We start from the raw sequence: 20,376 nt of genomic DNA, 5'->3' as shown, positions 1-20,376 counted from the left end.
AAATTCATGAATTCCCTTATCATAGTCATCCCCTGTGGGTGGGAACAATAAAATAACAGCCTGTCATGAGAGGCGACTAAAACGGGCCCCAAGCGGGCTTCAAACTTGGGAGCGTGGGTTGGCGACCACGGGGTGCTTAGCTGAGTCCTGGCATTTATTCCACTTACTTGTGCCAGGCTCCGCACTTCATCTATCATATTCTATCATGTCATATCCTCTCCGATCCCTCTTGGTCAACTTTTGTTCTTTTCTGACCCCAACAGTATTACGAATGGAGGCCTAGGAAGTCTTTTATTTTCACAGCCTTCATGGCCCTTGTCTTTCTTTGGTCAATACCTTTATTTTTCAAAGTGTCAACCCTCCCATTTTTTTCTCTCTGATTAGTGTTCTATAGAGGATAGTTACCTAGTTGTTCTTCCTCTTAAAACAATAATCACCACCACTCTTATCATAGTCGGTACAGTAAAACTGAACAAGACATAAATGATCGGGAATTGTATCTACAACTTTTGTTACATAGGACTTTTCGATAGGACCAATAACATAGGTTTAAAAAAATTAAATATTATGCGCCTTCCCCAGACTTTACATACCGATTTTCATTAAATTCTCTTTACCCATTTTCTCGTGGCTCAGCGTTGATATGGACTCAGCAACAAAAATTCAAGTTTGTGAATATCTCTGTTGTCATGTATGAGACATAAATGATAGGAAATTTAATTCTTTATAACTTTTGTTATGCAGTATTTATCGACTGTACCACTAATAACATAAATATTTGAGAATTAAATTTTAGGCCTTCCCTGAAACTAACATTTCACATAGCGTAAATAAAATTATTTATAGCCTGGATTGTAGCAATTCATTCCCCGACACTACATACAGATTTTCATTAAATTCTCTTTGGCTGTTTTCTTGTGATGTGTGTACATACATACAGACAGAATGACAGACAGAAATTATGGAAAATTAAATTTCCTTGTTACTGTGGACACGACTGATACAGAAATACCATTCCTTTTAAATTCTAGGAAATGTACAGACAAAACTCTAATAATAATAATAATGTTATTGTTATTTGTTTTACGTCCCACTAACTATTCTTTTACAGATTTCGGAGACGCCAAGGTGCCGGAATTTAGTCCCACAGGAGTTCTTTTACGTGCCAGTAAATCTACCGACACGAGGCTGACATATTTGAGCACCTTCAAATACCACCGGACTGAGCCAGGATCGAACCTGCCAAGTTGGGGTCAGAAGGCCAGCGCCTTAACCGTCTGAGCCACTCAGCCCGGCGACAAAACTCTTATTTTATATATATAGATTGTATATTTTTGTGTCGTTTAGAATTGGTGCTTAATTAATAGTGGCTGAAGATGTCACAGAGGAAGGAACAAAATATGTCAACTATATTTAATTGTCTTTTAATAAGCAAATACATGATTATTTTATAGCATTGAAACGGTGGAACTTCTCTCAAATATTTGAAAAATATACTTAAGCAATGTCAATACATGTCTTCAATCAAGAAATTTGTTTTGTGCAAAGAAGTTTGATGATGATGCTTGTTGTTTAAAGGGGTCTAACATCTAGATCATCGGCCCCTGCAAAGAAGTTTAAGGGAATGGACATTGTTATCAGACTTCTGGAATATTTTTTTTTTCTCATGTTGGTATAGAATGATGCCAAAGTTTTCAAGGAAAAAGAGGACATCCTGGCTATACTGTATTCTCTGTGAAGAAATGTGAGAGATTTTTCAAACTTCACTCCATTTCCAGAAGCATGATAAATAGAACAACATTTAACAGTCTTCACAACTTTTAAGTATTTCCTCCAGACAACCAATAGTTGTATTAAATACCTTATAGTTGGACCCACACTTACAACTAAATTTGTCCAAGTTTGAAGCTATGCACATTTTAAACACAGATTTCCATTGCATATTTTGTTGAATGTATTTTAAGATTGATGCTATGTACATTTTAAACATAGCCTAGTTTTCCATTGCATTTGTTGATTGTATTTTATGTCAAGTTTTTTTAATGTATCACTGTTTTTTGTATATGCCTTTCTTCTTTATGTTATTTTAGCTGATGCTGACCTCTAGGCTAGGTCGAAACATATCCTATGTAGCTTTTTAGACAGATTATTTATCAAATGGCAAACGTGTATTGAACAGGTGGACTTCATACAATTAAATTCTTTTAGAATTTTATCTTAGGAAAAAGAAGTTACTTTATTTTGCGTTTCTTTTCCACAGACACATTAAGTGGCATTGGGCTAGCAAGTGCTGAGGCTCCAAAGTTGCTAAACACTAGATTACTAGAATGTAACATATTTTAAGAAGTAGATTACAAGTCATCATCATCAGTTTCCCACTCCAGTTGCCCGGGTGTGGTTTACGAGCTCTCTCCACTTCTGTCTGTCCATGTACCACTCTTCTCCCAAGACGACATCCCAGCTGACTCCTCTTGTTCCTATGTCCTCTTTCACTTGGTGCAGCCATCTCTTCCTACCGGTCGTTTTCCGGCCACGACTGTGTGTAGCCATTGTTTTGCTAAATTATATTTCATGAAAAGTAACAACTACAAGTTAAACTTACTAAAGAAGTATTTGTCATGAGTAATTTGATTATTTTTACTCATTTCCTAACTCCGGTAAAGACCCACTATTTTATAACAAAGAAATAAAGAGTTTAAGGAGGAGTTGCAGGTTAGAAAAAATATGAGTTAGGAATGGTAGAAATAAGCAGAGGTTGAAGGAACTCACTAGGAAACTGAACTTAGCAGAAAAGTCAACAAAGGACAGTATGATGGCATGCATATTGGCAGTCAATGAATTTTAGCCAAAAGTGGGAGGTATGTAATGATACTTTAAGGTAGAAAGAAGGTTCCAGCAATCATTAATGAAAGGGGAGTATATATGTCAGGATTTACAGAAGTATTTACTGTAGTCAGCAGTGTATGCAACGATAGTTGGTCATATGGAAAATGTCCAGGCAGAGGAGGTGACTAATACTAGTGAAGTACAGAAAATGGCCTATAATAATAAAGATATTTACTAAATGATACAAAAATTGAAAGCTGGAAAAGCAGCTGGAAATGATGAGTTCTGCAGACATACTAAAGGCAAAGGATTGTGATATAGTGTCATATTTGAAATACTTATATGATTACTGCTTGCATGAGGGAGCTATACCAAACGAATGGTCAATTGCTATAGTAGCTCCAGTGTACAAAGGAAAGGATAATAAAACATATAGCAGGTAATTACAGGCCAGTCAGCTTGACGTGTTGCATGTATGCTCTGGGCGAGATTCTTTCTGATTATATTAGACACGTTTGCAAAATTACTACCTACTGTAGTTAGATAGAAGGCGGATCAGGTTTAGGAAAGGTTACATCAGTGAGACTCAAGTAGTGGGATTCCAGCAAGATACAGCAGATATTTTAGATTCAGGAGGCCAAATGGACCATATCACCTTTGACCCAACCAAGGCTTTTGATACATTAGACCATAGGAGACTTACTGACAAAAATGAGGGCTATTAGACTAAACAAAAGAGCGATGGAATTAGTGGCTAGAAAATAGAACTCCGAGAATTATAGTAGGGAAAGTATTATCTAACTCTGTAACAATTAAGAGCAGGGTTGTCAGTTCAGTATTACTGGACCTTTGTTTTCTTATAAAATTATTGGATTGAGAACTGGAAGCGCAGATAAGATTTTTTGCAGTTGATGTTATACCATATAAATATTGCGAACAACTGCTAAAAGACCTCGACAAAGTCGTGAGATCGACAGCAGATGGTAAATGGGGTGAAGTCACTACTCCTACTCTCTTCTGGTTGTAAAAGAAGTGATGTAGTAGACAGTGCAAACTAATCTTTATTCTCTCGTTCTGCACTGGCAGATCTCCACAGACAATGGATTCTGCTGTGTATTATTTCTGCCTCAAGCTTTTAAAATTATGAATAGGCATAATTTCTAGTTCCAACTCAACAACGGTAAATTTGAGAGAAGAACTCTTCCAACAATCTCTTAGGCACAAAAGGAATTTTGATACTGAGTGATTCTTATTCTGTCAAAATTATCAGAAAATACGTGAAGTTCATCATATTGTTCTGGGATATTAAGCAAGAAATGCAGCAGAAAAGAACATACTTCATCAGGGCCTTTCCTTATTTGAATTTGTGGAAATAAATATAAATCACAGCTTTGTTAGCCTTTATATTTCAAATCCGCCTGTTGCCATTTCTTGATGGATGCAGTACTTTTGTATCCGTCTCTTGGCACAGGCCAGAGCAAAGTGTAGCTTCCACCGAAGTCCCAGTCTCATCCAAGGCTGTGACAATATGGAAGCTGCTGGGGTATGGGTGGTGCTGAGTAATGACATTTGGAGCACAACTAGTGTCGGTGTTATGAAAGGTGTTGCTCATAGGATCAGTCATGCTGCAGTAGCACCTTCTGGTCCAGTGAGGAAAGCAATGGCAAACTACCTCACTCCTAATCTTCCTTAGTACGCCTCATTTGGGCTCTGCCATTGGTTTTTGCAGTTTCCCTATAACTGCATAGCCTTTGGTGGTGCTATTTGAGTATCCTCTGGGATGATGACCTAACAGACAGACATATTTCAAATACAAAATATGCTAGCTGTTAACTGCCCAAGGTAAGAAAAGCTCCTGTACAGGGACTTTCGGCATTGAGATATTTTGGGAGTACAATAATCAAAGCCAATGGACAGAACTTGATCATTTCTGCTAGATTTTGCATTGCACTGTTCAAATTTCAGAGCATTAAGTAATTTTTTGCTTCCATTGACATCAGTAGCTGCTGCTGTTCATTTTGCTACATCATTCAGATGGGGGAAACTCAGTTTCAACTTTAACTACTAACACAAATAGCAGCAATCTACTTGTGCCTGAATAAACCTGAGGCTGAAATTATCTTTAAAGCACTTAAAAAAAAAAAAAAAATGTAACTTTGGTGTCTGGATATATTGTTTCCCTGATGATCTCATACAATTTTTAACATTCACGTCAGTGTAAAGATACTCTATCTGCAGGCCACTATATTGGCTTTCCCTCACTGGAAAGAACTGTATGTAATCACGCACTATAATGTTTGTATCAGGTGGAAGGTATGTTGGCCACGTTTGTCAACAAGACCTTTGCCTACAAGTTTTAATGATCTCAATATTCTAATTCTTTTATTAATTACTGCCAATACAGCTTGAGATACTAAAAGGCAAACCTCATTTCATATTACACCAAGCAGTAATTTGTACCTGAATTATTTCTCTCTTCAATCCTTTGCTCAGTGGTCTCCTGTTCATAATGTCCTCAATAGCTACTAGGCTCTGAAAAATTATATCCCACTCATCTTCAGCCAAAAAATTCTTGTAAAATGAATTGAAAGTTGATAGACGATCATCTTTCAATATTAGTTGCAAAGCAATTTTCCTGTCCCTAGAAAAATGCATAAGTCTTTTCTTGAGAATAAATAGGTACATTTCATTAAGAATATTTTTATAAATAAATCAAAACTGCTTGATCTAGAACAGATTGGCCAACTCCATAGATTCCCAGCATATTACGTTGTTTGTTAACCCTAGCAGGACCACGCGAGTTGGCCGTGCGGTTAGAGGCGTGCAGCCATGAGCTTGCACTCGAGAGATGGTGGGTTCGACCCCACTGTTGGCAACCCTGAAGATAGTTTTCTGTGGTTTCCCATTTTCACACAAGCTGTACCTTAATTAAGGACACGGCCACTTCCTTCCCACTCCTAGCCCTTACCTATCCCACTGTCGTTTGCAACTCGGCGCAAACTGCGGAGCTTCTAAGATGGTGAAGAACTCCACAGTACACGTACACTACAGACACTAGGAAGCGAGATCTTTGTGCTATCATCACTGAAGACAAACAAGCATCCTACATTTCCTCCTATCTTAAAACTGTCTGTTAAGACAAGCCGCGCCTCTAGGTACTGGTGAACTAAGCCTTGGAAATACCTCCAATGAAGAGAGGCATCTGTGTTCACCTGAGGCACATGGAGTAGGTATAGCTGTACAGTATATCTTGTCATGAAACCAGAAGATTCCTCTCTACCTAAAATCTAAGGAGTACAAAGGGCACTAGGAAAGTTTTTCAATATGCAAAAACGGTTGGCTGGACACCCCTGTTATGGTGAGGGATGAAAAGAGGGGTGAAAACCGGTCTAGAAGACAGCAAGGCGCAACCTTCACACCAGTTGTTACCAAGCAATGGGATTGAAAGCAAGTTAAGATGTCAGTGTGGTCTAAAGGTGAATATCGTGCAATTATCCGCTACAATTTTGCTCGTGGATTATCTGTTGACCACTGCCTTGAGGAAATGACTCCTGTGCTGGGGAAAGACTGTCTGCATCGGACAACAATTTTCAGCTGGTACAAAGAGTTCCAGATGGGAAATTTTGGGGTTGAAGACGATCCTCATTCTGGGCGACCGTCTGAATCAGTGACTGAGGAAAACATTGAAGCTGTGAGAAAAATGTTGCAGCAAGAGAGGCGGTTGACATATTGGCAGGTAGAAGAGACCATCCACATCCCTGCACCAGCTATTCATTCAATTCTACAAGACCATCTCCATGTTAGAAAGGTTTGTTCCCTTTGGGTGCCCCATTCACTTTCAGAGGAACAAAGGGCACATCGAGTGAAATGGTACAGAGAAATGCTAAAACTGTTTGAAAATGGGACTTCGCGTAACGTCAATAGCATTGTTACAGGTGACGAAACTTGGCTTTATTATTACGATGTCCCAACAAAATCCCAGAACAAGGAGTGGCTGAAAATGAGGGTACTCCTGTGACTGTGCGAAAGTCAAGGTCAGTGAAGAAAAGAATGATTGCAGTATTCTTCATTAAACGGGGCATCCTGACACGGGTTGTGCTAGAAACACAAAGGACAGTTACTGCGAAGTGGTACAGTGAGACTTGTCTGCCTCAGGTCATCCAGGCTCTCAAGCAGCTCCGTCCAAGGTCACGGCTCAACACTTGGCTTTTGCATCACGACAATGCTCCAGCACATCGTGCTGATGTAGCAATGGATTTTCTTGCCAGATCAGGGTTGACTGTGCTTGATCACCCTCCATGCAGTCCTGATCTTGCCCCATGTGACTTCGCACTCTTCCCAGAAGTGAAGATGAAGCTGAAAAGGCAGCCTTTTTGCATCCGATGAGGAGCTTCTGGCAGCATGGGATCAAGTGTGAAAATGTAACCGAAGAAAAGTGGCTGAGTTGGTTCAGTGACTGGTTTTGACATATGGAGTGGTGAAATTTATTTTGAAAAAATCTAAAGCATTCATTCACATTACAAAACTTTCCTAGTGCCCTTTGTATCACATAGTTGTTTGCCCATAGCATCCTATGGGGCAGATGTCCTCTTTTATCTGGACATGTCCTCCTTTTTAGACCACTGTCCAGGGTATGGGCAGATTGTTTTAAAAACCCAAAATGTCATGTAGGGAATCTGTTTATTTTGGGGTAATCTGATTTACTACTTCATTTTTACCAATAGGCTATTCTTCACTACACAATGGTATCATTCGATATCGTATTGATATATAGAAATCTGATTATGGATGTATATTACATACGATTACTCTAGGGATGCCTTGTATTGTGATAACATAAGTCTACACCGTCAGCACACTGCTATGTTAACATATGACACCTGACAACATAACAATCGACGGGAGATAACCAGGATATGAAGGGCGTAGTTCCTGGGCGCAAAATGATACTTTCCTTGGTTCTTGATTTGCTTCCATCCACATCTGCAATCCATTTTGTGTTTCATGCTCTGGTTTCCGCATTTGCATTTGTGCTCCACCTCCACATATACATGCATCGGTTGCTTGATGCATTATTCAGGTATGGGTGTTGAATATATGAATATCAAAAACTGCTTCTGGACTATGGAATCCTTTGAAAATTCCCATATTAAAATGCATATCATCTTTCAATTACAGCGAGAATAATTTCATGGATTCCTCTGTTATTACAAGTTGGAGTGATTTACTGAGCATTATTTTTTTCAATTACTGATATTTATACACACCTGCATTTACATCAAATACCCAGTCTTACCATAAATACTGTCCCAAATTTTGAGGGTGGCTGTACTTCCGCCCAAACGAGGGAGCGGCTACAAGACCGGTATCGTGAGGCGTGAGTCATTGTTGGTTGAGCTGCAGAAGTGTACAGTTGTCAGTTTGAAGTTTTCAAGATGGAATGGGGGGAGTATGAGAATTGTGTGGCTGTGATAGTGTTACACAAGGTAGGGCAATCATCACGGGAGATTTTCAAAACCCTCCACAAGCTGAAAATTAGTAAGAAATTTGTTTACCACACTATAAATCGATTTGTTGATATTGGAACTGTGAGAGATCGTCCGCGACAAGGAAGACCATGCACAGTACGAACGCCAGAACTCATCAAAGCAGTGGCGGCTCGTGTGCGACGAAATCCGGTAAGAAGACAGTCAGTGATGGCTCGTGAGTTACAGATATCAAAAATGTCTATGTCTCGCACGTTAAGCATTGATCTGGGACTCCATGCTTACAAACGATGCAAAGGACATCTCCTGACAAATGAACTTAAGCGCCAGAGCCTCCTAAAATCAAAGCGCTTACTTAAGCGTTACGCGGCTAATGGTCATCGTCGAATCCTGTTTACAGATGAAAAGATTTTCAGTATTGAGGAGACTTTCAATGCCCAAAACGACAGGGTATATGCCCATTCCTCTAGAGAAGTTGGTGAAAAGGCTCCAAGGATGCAGAGGGGTCATCATCCCTCATCAGTTCTGGTGTGGTGGGGTGTGAGCTTCGAGGGCACAACAGAGCTCCATTTCTGTGAAAAGGGAGTCAAAACTTCAGCTAAAGTGTACCAGGAGACAGTGCTTGAGGGACTGGTCAAGAATCTCAACAACACCCTCTTCTATGGACGGAACTGGAGCTTCCAGCAGGACTCAGCCCCAGTGCACAAGACACGGGCAATCCAACAGTGGTTGGAGGCAAATGTTCCTGATTTCATTTCCACTTCAGATTGGCCATCTGCAAGTCCAGATTTAAACCCTTTGGACTACAAATTGTGGTCCAAGCTTCAGGAGATGGCTTGTAAGAAAAGACATTCCAATATTGAAAGCTTAAAGCAGTCTCTTCGGAAGGCAGTTGCAGAATTTCCAGTTGATGTGTTGCGTAATGCCATTGATGAGTGGCCACAAAGATTTAAAACCTGTGTGCGTGCAAATGGTGGCCATTTTGAATAATTATTTGTGGTTATGGTTCACAATGCATCTATGTAACACTTGTTATTAGGATATTAAAATATCTCTAACCATTTTGTGTCAATTTACTTAAACGTTTGGGACAGTATTTATGGTAAGACTATGTACAATCGATCACCTTCCGTTTTGATTTCTTGCTACGTTCACTAACAAGAAGTCTCGTCGACATTTGAAACAAATTGAATTCGTTCATACGTTCGAAGCAAGACTGAAGATAGTGGTTGTGGCCTTAATTAAGGTACAGCCCCAGCATTTGTCTGGTGTGAAAATAAAAAAACCACAGAATACCATCATTAGAGCTGCCAACGGTGGGATTTGTTAAGTATCATCTCCCGAATGCAAGCTCATAACTGTGCAACCCTGCATGGCCAATTCATATTCATTATTCAGAATGTTCTAGATGATCTTACCATGGAGATATTGAAGATTTCCTGAAGGCCACCCCAGCAACCAATTCAGTGGATTAATGATATGAAAAGGAAATTGCAAAATTATTCTGTACTAGTTACAGTGTTACAGAAGAATGCTCAAGATACCTTGTACACAGTTTAGCAACCAAGAAGTACCGAGAATAGGAGAGATGCCATACTTGATAGAGTTCATGAGAAAAAGAAGGAACATCTGGATTGGACACACAATCTGGCATGGAAGTCTACTGGCCACTATCTACGAGTTTTCTGTGGAGGAAAGAAATTATAGAGGCAAGCCTAAACTACATCAGGCAACTAATGGAGGAGCTGGGAGTGCCAATCCTGTGTGGAGCTTAAGAGATTAGCACAATACTGGGATTCTTGGAGAACTGCAGCCAACCAAGCTCTGGGCTGACAACTTTAGAAGATATACATACATACATTATCATTATAGACTGTTATGCCTTTCAGCGCTCAGTCTGCAAGCCTCTGAGAATTTACTAAACGTCGCCACAATCCTCGATTTGCAACTACTGTTGTGGCCTCATTTAGTTCTATACCTCTTATCTTTAAATCGTTAGAAACAGAGTCTAACCATCGTCGTCTTGGTCTCCCTCTACTTCTCTTACCCTCCATAACAGAGTCCATTATTCTCCTAAGTAACCTATCCTCCTCCATTCGTCTCACATGACCCCACCACCGAAGCCGGTTTATGCGTACAGCTTCATCCATCGAGTTCATTCCTAAATTAGCCTTTATCTCCTCATTTCGAGTACCCTCTTGCCACTGTTCCCACCTGTTTGTACCAGCAATCATTTTTGCTACTTTCATGTCAGTTACTTCTAACTTATGAATAAGATATCCTGAGTCCACCCAGCTTTCGCTCCCGTAAAGCAAAGTTGGTCTGAAAACAGACCGATGTAAAGATAGTTTCGACTGGGAGCTGACTTCATTCTTACAGAATACTGCTGATCGCAACTGCGAGCTCACTGCATTAGCTTTACTACACCTTGATTCAATCTCGCTTACTATATTACCATCCTGGGAGAACACACAACCTAAATACTTGAAATTATCGACCTGTTCTAGCTTTGTATCACCAATCTGACATTCAATTCTGTTGAATTTCTTACCTACTGACATCAATTTAGACTTCGATAGGTTAATTTTCATACCATACTCATTGCACCCATTTTCAAGTTCTAAGATATTAGACTGCAGGCTTTCGGCACAGACTGCCATTAAGACCAAGTCGTCAGCATAGGTCAAACTGCTTACTACATTTCCACCTAACTGAATCCCTCCCTGCCATTTTATACCTTTCAGCAGATGATCCGTGTAAACTATGAACAGCAAAGGTGAAAGATTACAGCCTTGTCTAACTCCTGTAAGTACCCTGAACCAAGAACTCATTCTACCATCAATTCTCACTGAAGCCCAATTGTCAACATAAATGCCTTTGATTGATTTTAATAATCTACCTTTAATTCTATAGTCCCCCAGTATGGCGAACATCTTTTCCCTCGGTACCCTGTCATATGCTTTCTCTAGATCTACGAAACATAAACATAACTGCCTATTCCTCTCGTAGCATTTTTCAATTACCTGGCGCATACTGAAAATCTGATCCTGACAGCCTCTCTGTGGTCTGAACCACACTGGTTTTCATCCAACTTCCTCTCAACGACTGATCGCACCCTCCCTTCTAAGATGCCCGTGAATACTTTGCCTGGTATACTAATCAATGAGATACCTCGATAGTTGTTGCAATCCTTCCTGTTCCCTTGTTTATAGATAGGTGCAATTACTGCTTTTGTCCAATCTGAAGGTACCTTACCAACACTCCACGCTAATTTTACTACTCTATGAAGCCATTTCATCCCTGCCTTCCCACTATACTTCACCATTTCAGGTCTAATTTCATCTATTCCTGCTGCCTTATGACAATGGAGTTTATTTACCACCCTTTCCACTTCAAGCATAATTTCACCAACATCATTTTTCTCCTCCCCATGAGCTTGGCTGTTTGCAACACCACCATGATGATTTCCTTTTACATTGAGAAGATGTTCAAAATATTCCCTCCACCTCTCCAGTGATACCCTGGGGTCTATTATGAGTTCACCTGAATTACTCAAAACACTGTTCATTTCCTTTTTCCCTCCCTTCCTAAGATTCTTTATTACTTCCAGAAAGGTTTCCCTGCTGCTTGACCTAGCCTTTCCAAGTTGTTACCAAAATCTTCCCAGGACTTCTTTTTGGATTCAACAACTATTTGTTTCGCTCTGTTTCTTTCATCTACGTACCAATCCCTGTCTGCCTCGGCCCTTGTTTGGAGCCATTTCTGATAAGCCTTCTTTTTACGTTTACAGGCTGCTCTCACTTCAGCATTCCACCAAGATGTTCGCCTTTTCCCATCTTTACACACAGTTGTTCCTAGGCATTCCCTTGCTGTTTCTACTACAGCATCCCTGTATGCCACCCATTCACTTTCTATATCCTGAACCTGCTTACTGTCTACTGTTCGAAACTTCTCACTAATCATATCCATGTACTTCTGTCTAATTTCCTCGTCCTGGAGATTTTCTACCCTTATTCGTTTGCAGACAGATTTCACTTTCTCTACCCTAGGCCTAGAGATACTTAGTTCACTACAGATCAGATAGTGGTCTGTATCATCGAAAAATCCCCGAAAAACTCTTACATTCCTAACACATTTCCTGAATTCAAAGTCTGTTAAGATATAGTCTATTATGGATCTGGTACCCCTAGCCTTCCATGTGTAGCGGTGAATAGCCTTATGCTTGAAGAATGTATTCGTAACAGCTAAACCCATACTAGCACAGAAGTCCAGCAAACGCTTCCCATTCCCATTAGCTTCCATATCTTCCCCGCATTTACCAATCACCCTTTCGTATCCTTCAGTTCTATTCCCATCTCTCGCATTGAAATCGCCCATTAGCACTCTTCTATCCTTGCTGTTCACCCTGACCACGATGTCACTCAATGCTTCATAAAACTTGTCAACTTTATCCTCATCTGCACCCTCACATGGTGAATACACGGACACAATTCTTGTCTTAATTCCTCCCACTGACAAATCTACCCACATCATTCACTCATTTACGTGCCTAACAGAAACTATGTTGCGTGCAATGGTATTCCTGATAAAGAGCCCTACCCCAGACTCTGCCCTTCCCTTTCTAACACCCGTCAAGTACACCCTATAATCTCCTCTCTCTTCCTCATTATCTCCCCTTACCCGAATATCACTTACTCCTAGCACATCCAGATGCATCCTCTTTGCTGACTTAGCCAGTTCTACTTTCTTTCTTCCATACGCCCCATTAATATTGATAGCTCCCCATTGAATTCCATTTTGTTCGCCAAGTTGTTTCCAAGGAGTCCCTCGCCTGTCAAATGGGAGTGCGACTCTGTTACTCCCATAGGTCCGAGGCTTGCTTAAAGTGTTCTGAGCTCGGTAAATTCATGAAGCAGGATGCTGCCCTACTTGCACATAGTCCAAGTGAGGATCTCTCCTCTAACGGGTTATGGACCACCGGTGAATTGTATAGTCCTAGCCGCCTGAGCACAAGGAGGGCCACGACTCAGAATATGTCTGAGATGCCCACTCCCATTCCACAGCAGCTGGTATCCCGACTCTCAGGACCACTTACTAGGCCACTCAGCCGTTGCCCATGGTTCACGAACTAGGACGTGACTACAGTAACCCACAAACATGAACCCCATAAATAAATAATTAAAATACTGAACAAGATGTAAACATTTTAAGGACAGTTTACCAATGCTGCAGATGACCAAACAGAGAACAAAAATAAATTTCATGCAAGTTTCCAGGTTAGTCATAGCACAAGCTATGCACCCAAACTGAAGAATACCGTAGTTCTCTGAATCCAAGACAACCCCCACTTTTCTCTTCAAAAGAATTTAACCAGGCTTAAAAAGTACTTTTTCAAATCAGTATCATTTATAGTCAGCCAAAGAAAAGAGCAAATACGAACCCACTATCCCTTACTACAAATCTAAATACACCACCTTCAGGAAACTGAGGTAGTAGATTTAATGGTCAGAGCTCGTGGTACTGTACCTCATCACTTTGGTGCCTCGTGGAAGCGCTTCCAATGAAGCGCATCCCTGAAATCGTGACTCATCCTCCGAGGGTTCATCAAGATCCTGACAAAGCACCTTTACAGCATGGAGGTATCGCATTAGTTATAAAATAGTCTCATTTTGTGTTTTTTACATTAGATTTTAGATGTTTCCTTAACTAACAGAAGTTTACAGAAACAATTTGATATGCATTACCTTATTTTAATTTCATCCTGTAAATATGGGAGATAAGTTCCTTAATAAATAGAGAAAGAGAAAAGAGAGAGAGAAAAGAAAAAATTCACAAACACAAATATCATGTAAATTGTACCTTTCTCAAATCATTCGCACTGGAGCTGTATGCAGGGCGTCTGAATCACTGTCATGATTAATAATAAAGCTGCAAACGCAACATTCGTATTTGACAGGACAGATTGTCAAAGCTGACCAAACACTGGTTTATACAGTACACTACCAATAATTAATGCACGCACTTCCGCGAATTATCCGCAGTAGAAAATAATTATAACACTTCACATTGTATTGTAACAAACACTAGAGAAAAATTATAAAATGCCATGTGGATTATGCCAACATTCGTATCTAACGAAAAAATCTGTCATCACTTTTTGTTTCTTAGACGACTGTTCATTTTTTAAAAATTTTGGATCGTACATTTCTCAAGAAAACAATATCTGAAAATGAAATTTCATCTCTATTTTCTATGTGAGAGATAAGTGTGTCTATAGAGACACTAGCTTGGCTGTGGGAAACTTTCGGAGTTTCCGTTTCATCACTCCCACACTCTATATCATCTGAATCTCTGTCTTCCTCACCAGCTGTCAAATTCTGTACAATATCCTCCTCAATTTCATGTCTGAAACCATAATCGTCCTTATCGATGTCTAACCACTCAATAATGTCACTTTCTTCTGTATCTTGGCATTTATGCAGGTTTTTCAGTGATGATATCATTGTAGCAAGACTACGTTGCCCGTTCGAAATATCATCGCCACTGAAGCCAGCAAATGCTTGCTCTTCACCTAGAACAGATTTCCATGATCGTGTGAGCGTAGTAGCGGTAATTTTGTCCCATGACTTATTGACTGCATAAAGAGCATCCAACAAACCGAAGTCCTTCCAAAATGTTGGAATATCAAAGCCTTCCTCAACCAATTGCTGTAACAGAGATGACCTATAGTTCTTTTCTAAAGCAGCAATAACGCCTTGGTCCATAGGTTGGAGAATATAAGTTATATTAGGGGAAAGGTATTTCACGTAAATATCACCTTCTTTAAGTTCACTTTCGTGTGGATGAGAAGGCGCATTGTCAATCAAGAGCGCTGCTTTGAATGGCAGTGACTGTTTAATTAGGTAGGCCGTCATTTGTTTCACAAAATATCTGTGTCCATCCATGCTGCCTTTTGATGGTAGTACTGCAAAGGTACATTCTCTCGTTTGAAACAACAGGGTTTTCTGGATTTCCCTATCGCTAATAATTTAAATTTAAGATCACCACTTGCGTTAGCACACGCCATAACGGTTATTCTTTCCTTGGATGTTTTGCGGCCTGGGGCTTGCTGTTCTTGTTGCATCACTAATGCTCAGGAGGTAAACATTTCCAATACAACCCTGTTTCGTCTGCATTATAAAGTTGTCTAAGGTCAAGCTGTTCTTTTTCAATGAATGATTGAAATTCCTGTGCAAACTTTTCAGCAACACCCGTGTCTGCTCTGAGACGCTCTCCACGAATAGCATTTCTCATATTCCGTAGCGTTTCTTAAACCGCGTAAGCCAGCCAGAAGATGCTTTAAAATCGCCTTCTAAGCCAAGAGCATTGTGAAAATGTTTTGCTCGCTCAGCACACATTGGGCCGGACAGAGGAATACCTTCCGCTAGTTTTTGATTAAGCCACCGTATCATGGCTTTGTCTAAATTTGCATAGTCCGATGTTCTCATTGATTTCCGGGACAAACGATCACAATAAACAGAAAATTTGATGAGGGTTTCCTTTTGCTTCTTCATGTCTCTCACTGTTGTTTCACCCACACCGAACTTGCAGGCTAACTTTGATGACGCCTCACCTTTCTCCAGTCTTTCTATAATTTTCAGTTTTTCACTGACGGTTAACCTTTTTTATTTCATTTTTCGACTATTCATATTGAAAACTCTTACTAGTGACTTATTCGAAACTTCAAAAAGACTTCCGCACTCCGTTCACACTTCTCAAGTACAGTAGCCTACAATACACTCACTGCCGGTGCACCTACCCTTCACTTGGCTTATAGTTAAGCGACCTTGGGCTGTGGGGAAAGGGAAGGTAAATTCTGAGTGCATTCCTCTTTCATTGTCTCTGCTTCCAAGATTACGGTAATCTGTGCTGTGCCACGCGGAGCAACATGCTTGAATGTTTCCAAGTTTGCAGCATTCTGGCAGCAGTGTGCATATAGGCCTACTGCTACATCGTAGAGAAACGAAGTCCATTCTCCTCAAATATCAATGATTTCGTTTCCACACATCACATTAAAATTCTTTTAAACTACACAGAGATAATTTTATTCAGCGTGATGATTAGTGGGTGTAAGAATGAATACCTTTTTAACTCTCCGAGACCCGCAAATTAACCATTAATTAATTTATTGATTGAATTAACCACAAAGCGAATTATCGGGAGTGCACTGTATTGATATGCCTTCAAACACAACGGTGGAAGGGGCAAAAATATATTTTTTGCAGCTTTATTACGAATCACCAAGAGAGTATAAGCTTTTATTCATATGCGAGTGACAGACTTTATACGAGGGTTGAGCGACACCACAACACTAGCCTGTTACAACACATCTCTCTTGTCCATAGCCATAGCTGCCTTCAAAAATTTTAGAGAATTTCTCTTTCTTGTGCCACTGCGAGAGTCTTCATTAGTACCACTTCTTTACTAATGGCCATTCCCACCAAACATTTTTTGCATATATAGTTTACAATTTCACCTGGGATTTCTGCAAAGCATATTTATTTCAGGCCACAAAAAGCTTTTTTTTTTAAAGCCATCTTTGTTTTTATGTCAATGCCAAACACTAGCCTAACAGCTGCACAATGATTTGAGATTTCCATATTAAAATTATCTTAACACATTGCTGTCCGGCCCATCTGACGTATAACTGGCCCCTGTGGCCGGAAGGTTTTGGCAGAGACATGGAGTTATTGCAGGGTATCATAATTTAATAATTTTAGGTTCATTCACAGTTATATCTGTCCACTTTAAAGTTTTTGGTGAGATTTTATATTTCGGTTCATTCTGGCACTGATATCTGTTTGATTCCTCCACCATATACGCCAACAAATCATTACAAATGAACAACTTGACATCACAACCTATATTTTCAGGTTCACTCGGCGAAATTTTAACGCCAGGCGTCCACGAGAAAGACTCCAAAAACAGTATAATATTCTGTTAGACCACTCACTGCCAGAAATAGGGAGAATATTATCAACAGTACTTACATCTAGACCATCTTTGCTATCTGAAGCATCAGGTCATTGCTCACATGGTGCAATAAACGTGTCATTCAACGCATCACTTCCACATAAATGCATGACACTAGCACTAGAATTATCATTAGACAATTCACCTTCACTCTCCTCACAATCATAGGAAACATATGTCAAATTATCAGCGTATAATTCATGTATAATATCACCAGGAGTCAGTCCACTGTTTTTGTTTACCGGGGCTGCCATTTTTGTTTACTAGCATTGATGGATACACGGAAGATATTCGAAGGCAAAAACAAATGCAACTGACGCACTAAAGCGGGCAAAACCAGTACTAAAAGAAGCGTAGTTTTTCTACCATTTAAGCACATCAACGATAATCTCCAAATAGTTCCTCAATAACCGTTAGATGGCAACAGAAGACAGACTTGCACAAACACGTATTTATACGTGATCGGCTGCAGAGCACCGTGCTTGGAAACACGTATCGATACGTGAGCGGACAGCATTGTGTTAAAATTGGCATACTATCACTAAGAACATACTGAAAACTAGCCGGTAATACTTGTTCCAGGAATCCCTACAAGATTATGATCTAACAAAAAAAAACTGCTCCTCGATGCTAGATGTTACAGCCACTATGAGTCAGGTGCAACTGTGCAAAATTCATGCTTGCTGGCTTATAAAGCATAAAGATACAGTACACATATAGCTCAACGAGTTTCGTAGGTGGTAGGAGGAGAGAAGAAGCGTGGTAGCTGCCAAGGTTATTCAAAAGTGTTTTGTCGCGATTGCAAGACGAGAGAACCATTGATTTTTCACATGAAGTTTTGAAGGGGGAGGGACATTATCTTGAATTCCGAGAAGTTTCATTAGAGGTTTCTTCATTTTATGAGAAAATGGAGGAAAAAAATTTCCATCTATGATATTAAAGTTTATCAGAATATTCAGCAGTATTATCATTATCACTCATCAGTATTATGTTCACATACAAAATGTAAGAAAGTGTAATCACTAGATAAAATAATAAGACTGAAAACACCTTCAGGTAATTTTATTTATAAATTAAGAAAAGATGATTTAATGCTACTATTTTGCTTGAAAATGTACGTTTTGTCGAGTTTATAGTTACCGTGAAACTTAAACATTTAAAGAGAAATCTGAACACAAGCCGTTAGGAAACGCATAAAATCCTTTCTGTCCTTTAACTCCAAGCACAATATGGGAGTCTCTGACGCACTAATGAATAAAAGCACATTTCACACAATCATTTCCAACTCTCTAGCATATTCCAGCACTTGCTCAGCAAGCTCCATAGATGGAAGGGTGTCATCAGTCTTCTTCTCTTCTGTTCCAAACCGATAAAAGTTATCAGGGCCCAGCACCCAATTCTTCTGTAAAATGAAAAAGAAAGACAATTCTATTAACATACTTGGCATATGCATGAATATGAATTACTGTATGTAACTATATTTTACAGTTTAAAAAAAAATGGTGATATACAAGAGCACCTCTATTCCCCATCTCTCAATTAACTTTTCGGATTATCCAATAGTCTTCTTCTTCTTCTTCTTTTATGACCACATAGGATCACTTTAGTCAGTCCGTCGTTCAGGTCTCTTTGAAGGGATTGTTCGGGCTTTGCGGTCCTCCCAGTACTTCTTCAGACGCTCCGATCTTCGTGCCCTTTCCTCAGTTGAAAATGTGCGTGTTGTTGGTTTGTTTTGTGTAAGGGTAAAGCGGAGGTTTGTATTCTTCAGTTTTGTATTCAATTTTATCTTATTTTTGGTGTCTTCTGTTGTAAGGCCTATTTCCTTCAGATCCTCTCTTACTTCTCTGATCCATTTACATCCTGTTGTGGTATTTTTTGAGACGAGATTGTGTTGTACTAGTTGTTTCAGAAGTCTCGAGTCCTGCATCCTCATGATATGTCCAAAGAATCCCAGTCTCCTCTTACGCATAGTATCTGTAATGGGTTCTAGCTCTTTGTACACGACTTTGTTAGGTATTAACCGCCACTGTCCATCTTTCTGATATTTTTTGTTGATACAGGTTCTTCCAATCCTCCTTTCAATTTTCTGAAGTCTGTCAGTCTTTGATTGTTTATTCAGGTAAAAGAGTGTTTCTGCTGCATATGTAGCTTCCGGTTTTATAACTGTGTTGTAGTGTTTTATTTTTGTATTTATTGATAGACATTTCTTTTTGTAGATATCCCATGTTAATTTTTGTGCTTTAGCTAATCTATTTGTTCTTACTTGGATTGAGATTTTTTCATTTAAGTTATGTGTTATTACTTCTCCAAGATATTTAAACTGAGTTACTATTTTGATTTTATTACCATTTATGGTGACTTCTTTTAGCTGTGTTGGTTTTTGGGGCATAATTTCTGTTTTTTCAAATGATATTTTGAGGCCAATTTTATTTGCAATGTTTTGAAGTTCTGATATCTGGGTTTTTGCTTCTTTTATGTCCACTGCTAGTAATGCCAAATCGTCAGCAAAACCCAGGCAATTTGTTTTGATTTTTCGGCCAATCTTTATTTTGGGGGGACATTTTCTAAACCATTCCCTCATTACCATTTCTAGAGCACAGTTAAATAATAGTGGTGAGAGCCCATCTCCCTGCCGTAGTCCAGTTTTAATTTCAAATGTCTCTGATGTTTCACCCCTAAACTTCACTTTTGACTTGGTATTGGTGAGAGTCAATTTTATCATGTTTATTAATTTGGGGTGTAGTCCAAGGTGTCTTAAAATTTTAAACAGAGATTCTCTATGGATGCAATCATAAGCTTTCTTGAAATCTACAAATGTTATCACCATATCTCTGTTTCTTCTCCTGTTATAGTCCATTATCAACTTAAGACTCATGATCTGATCAGGACAGCTCCTCCAGGGTCTGAAACCTCCTTGATATTCTCCTAGTTCTTTCTCAAGTTGTAAACTTATCCTATTAAGGATGATTATTGAAAATATTTTGTATGTTATATCTAGGAGAGAGATTCCCCTGTAGTTATTAGGGTCGGTTTTGTCCCCTTTTTTGTGCAG

The 20,376-nt window shown here is 39.5% G+C and overlaps 2 protein-coding genes across 2 annotated transcripts in view; one reads left to right on the top strand and one right to left on the bottom strand.

The window, feature by feature from the left end:
• Positions 1-20,376, top strand: part of LOC136883334 (kinesin light chain) — a 191,491-nt gene that overhangs the window by 3,555 nt on the left and 167,560 nt on the right. The window lies entirely within an intron of this gene.
• The window catches only part of Rpn12 (regulatory particle non-ATPase 12), a 39,411-nt gene continuing 37,405 nt past the window's right edge, over positions 18,371-20,376 (bottom strand). Inside the window, exon 6 of the mRNA XM_067155572.2 lies at positions 18,371-18,726. Coding sequence (XP_067011673.1) covers positions 18,592-18,726 — 135 coding nt within the window. The 3' untranslated portion in view covers positions 18,371-18,591. The remainder of the gene's footprint in view (positions 18,727-20,376) is intronic.

The sequence above is a fragment of the Anabrus simplex genome, chromosome 11, assembly GCF_040414725.1.
Source record: "Anabrus simplex isolate iqAnaSimp1 chromosome 11, ASM4041472v1, whole genome shotgun sequence".
Classification (NCBI taxonomy): domain Eukaryota; kingdom Metazoa; phylum Arthropoda; class Insecta; order Orthoptera; family Tettigoniidae; genus Anabrus; species Anabrus simplex.
Note: the sequence above shows the minus strand (reverse complement) of the source record. Positions and strands in the feature narration are given on the sequence as shown.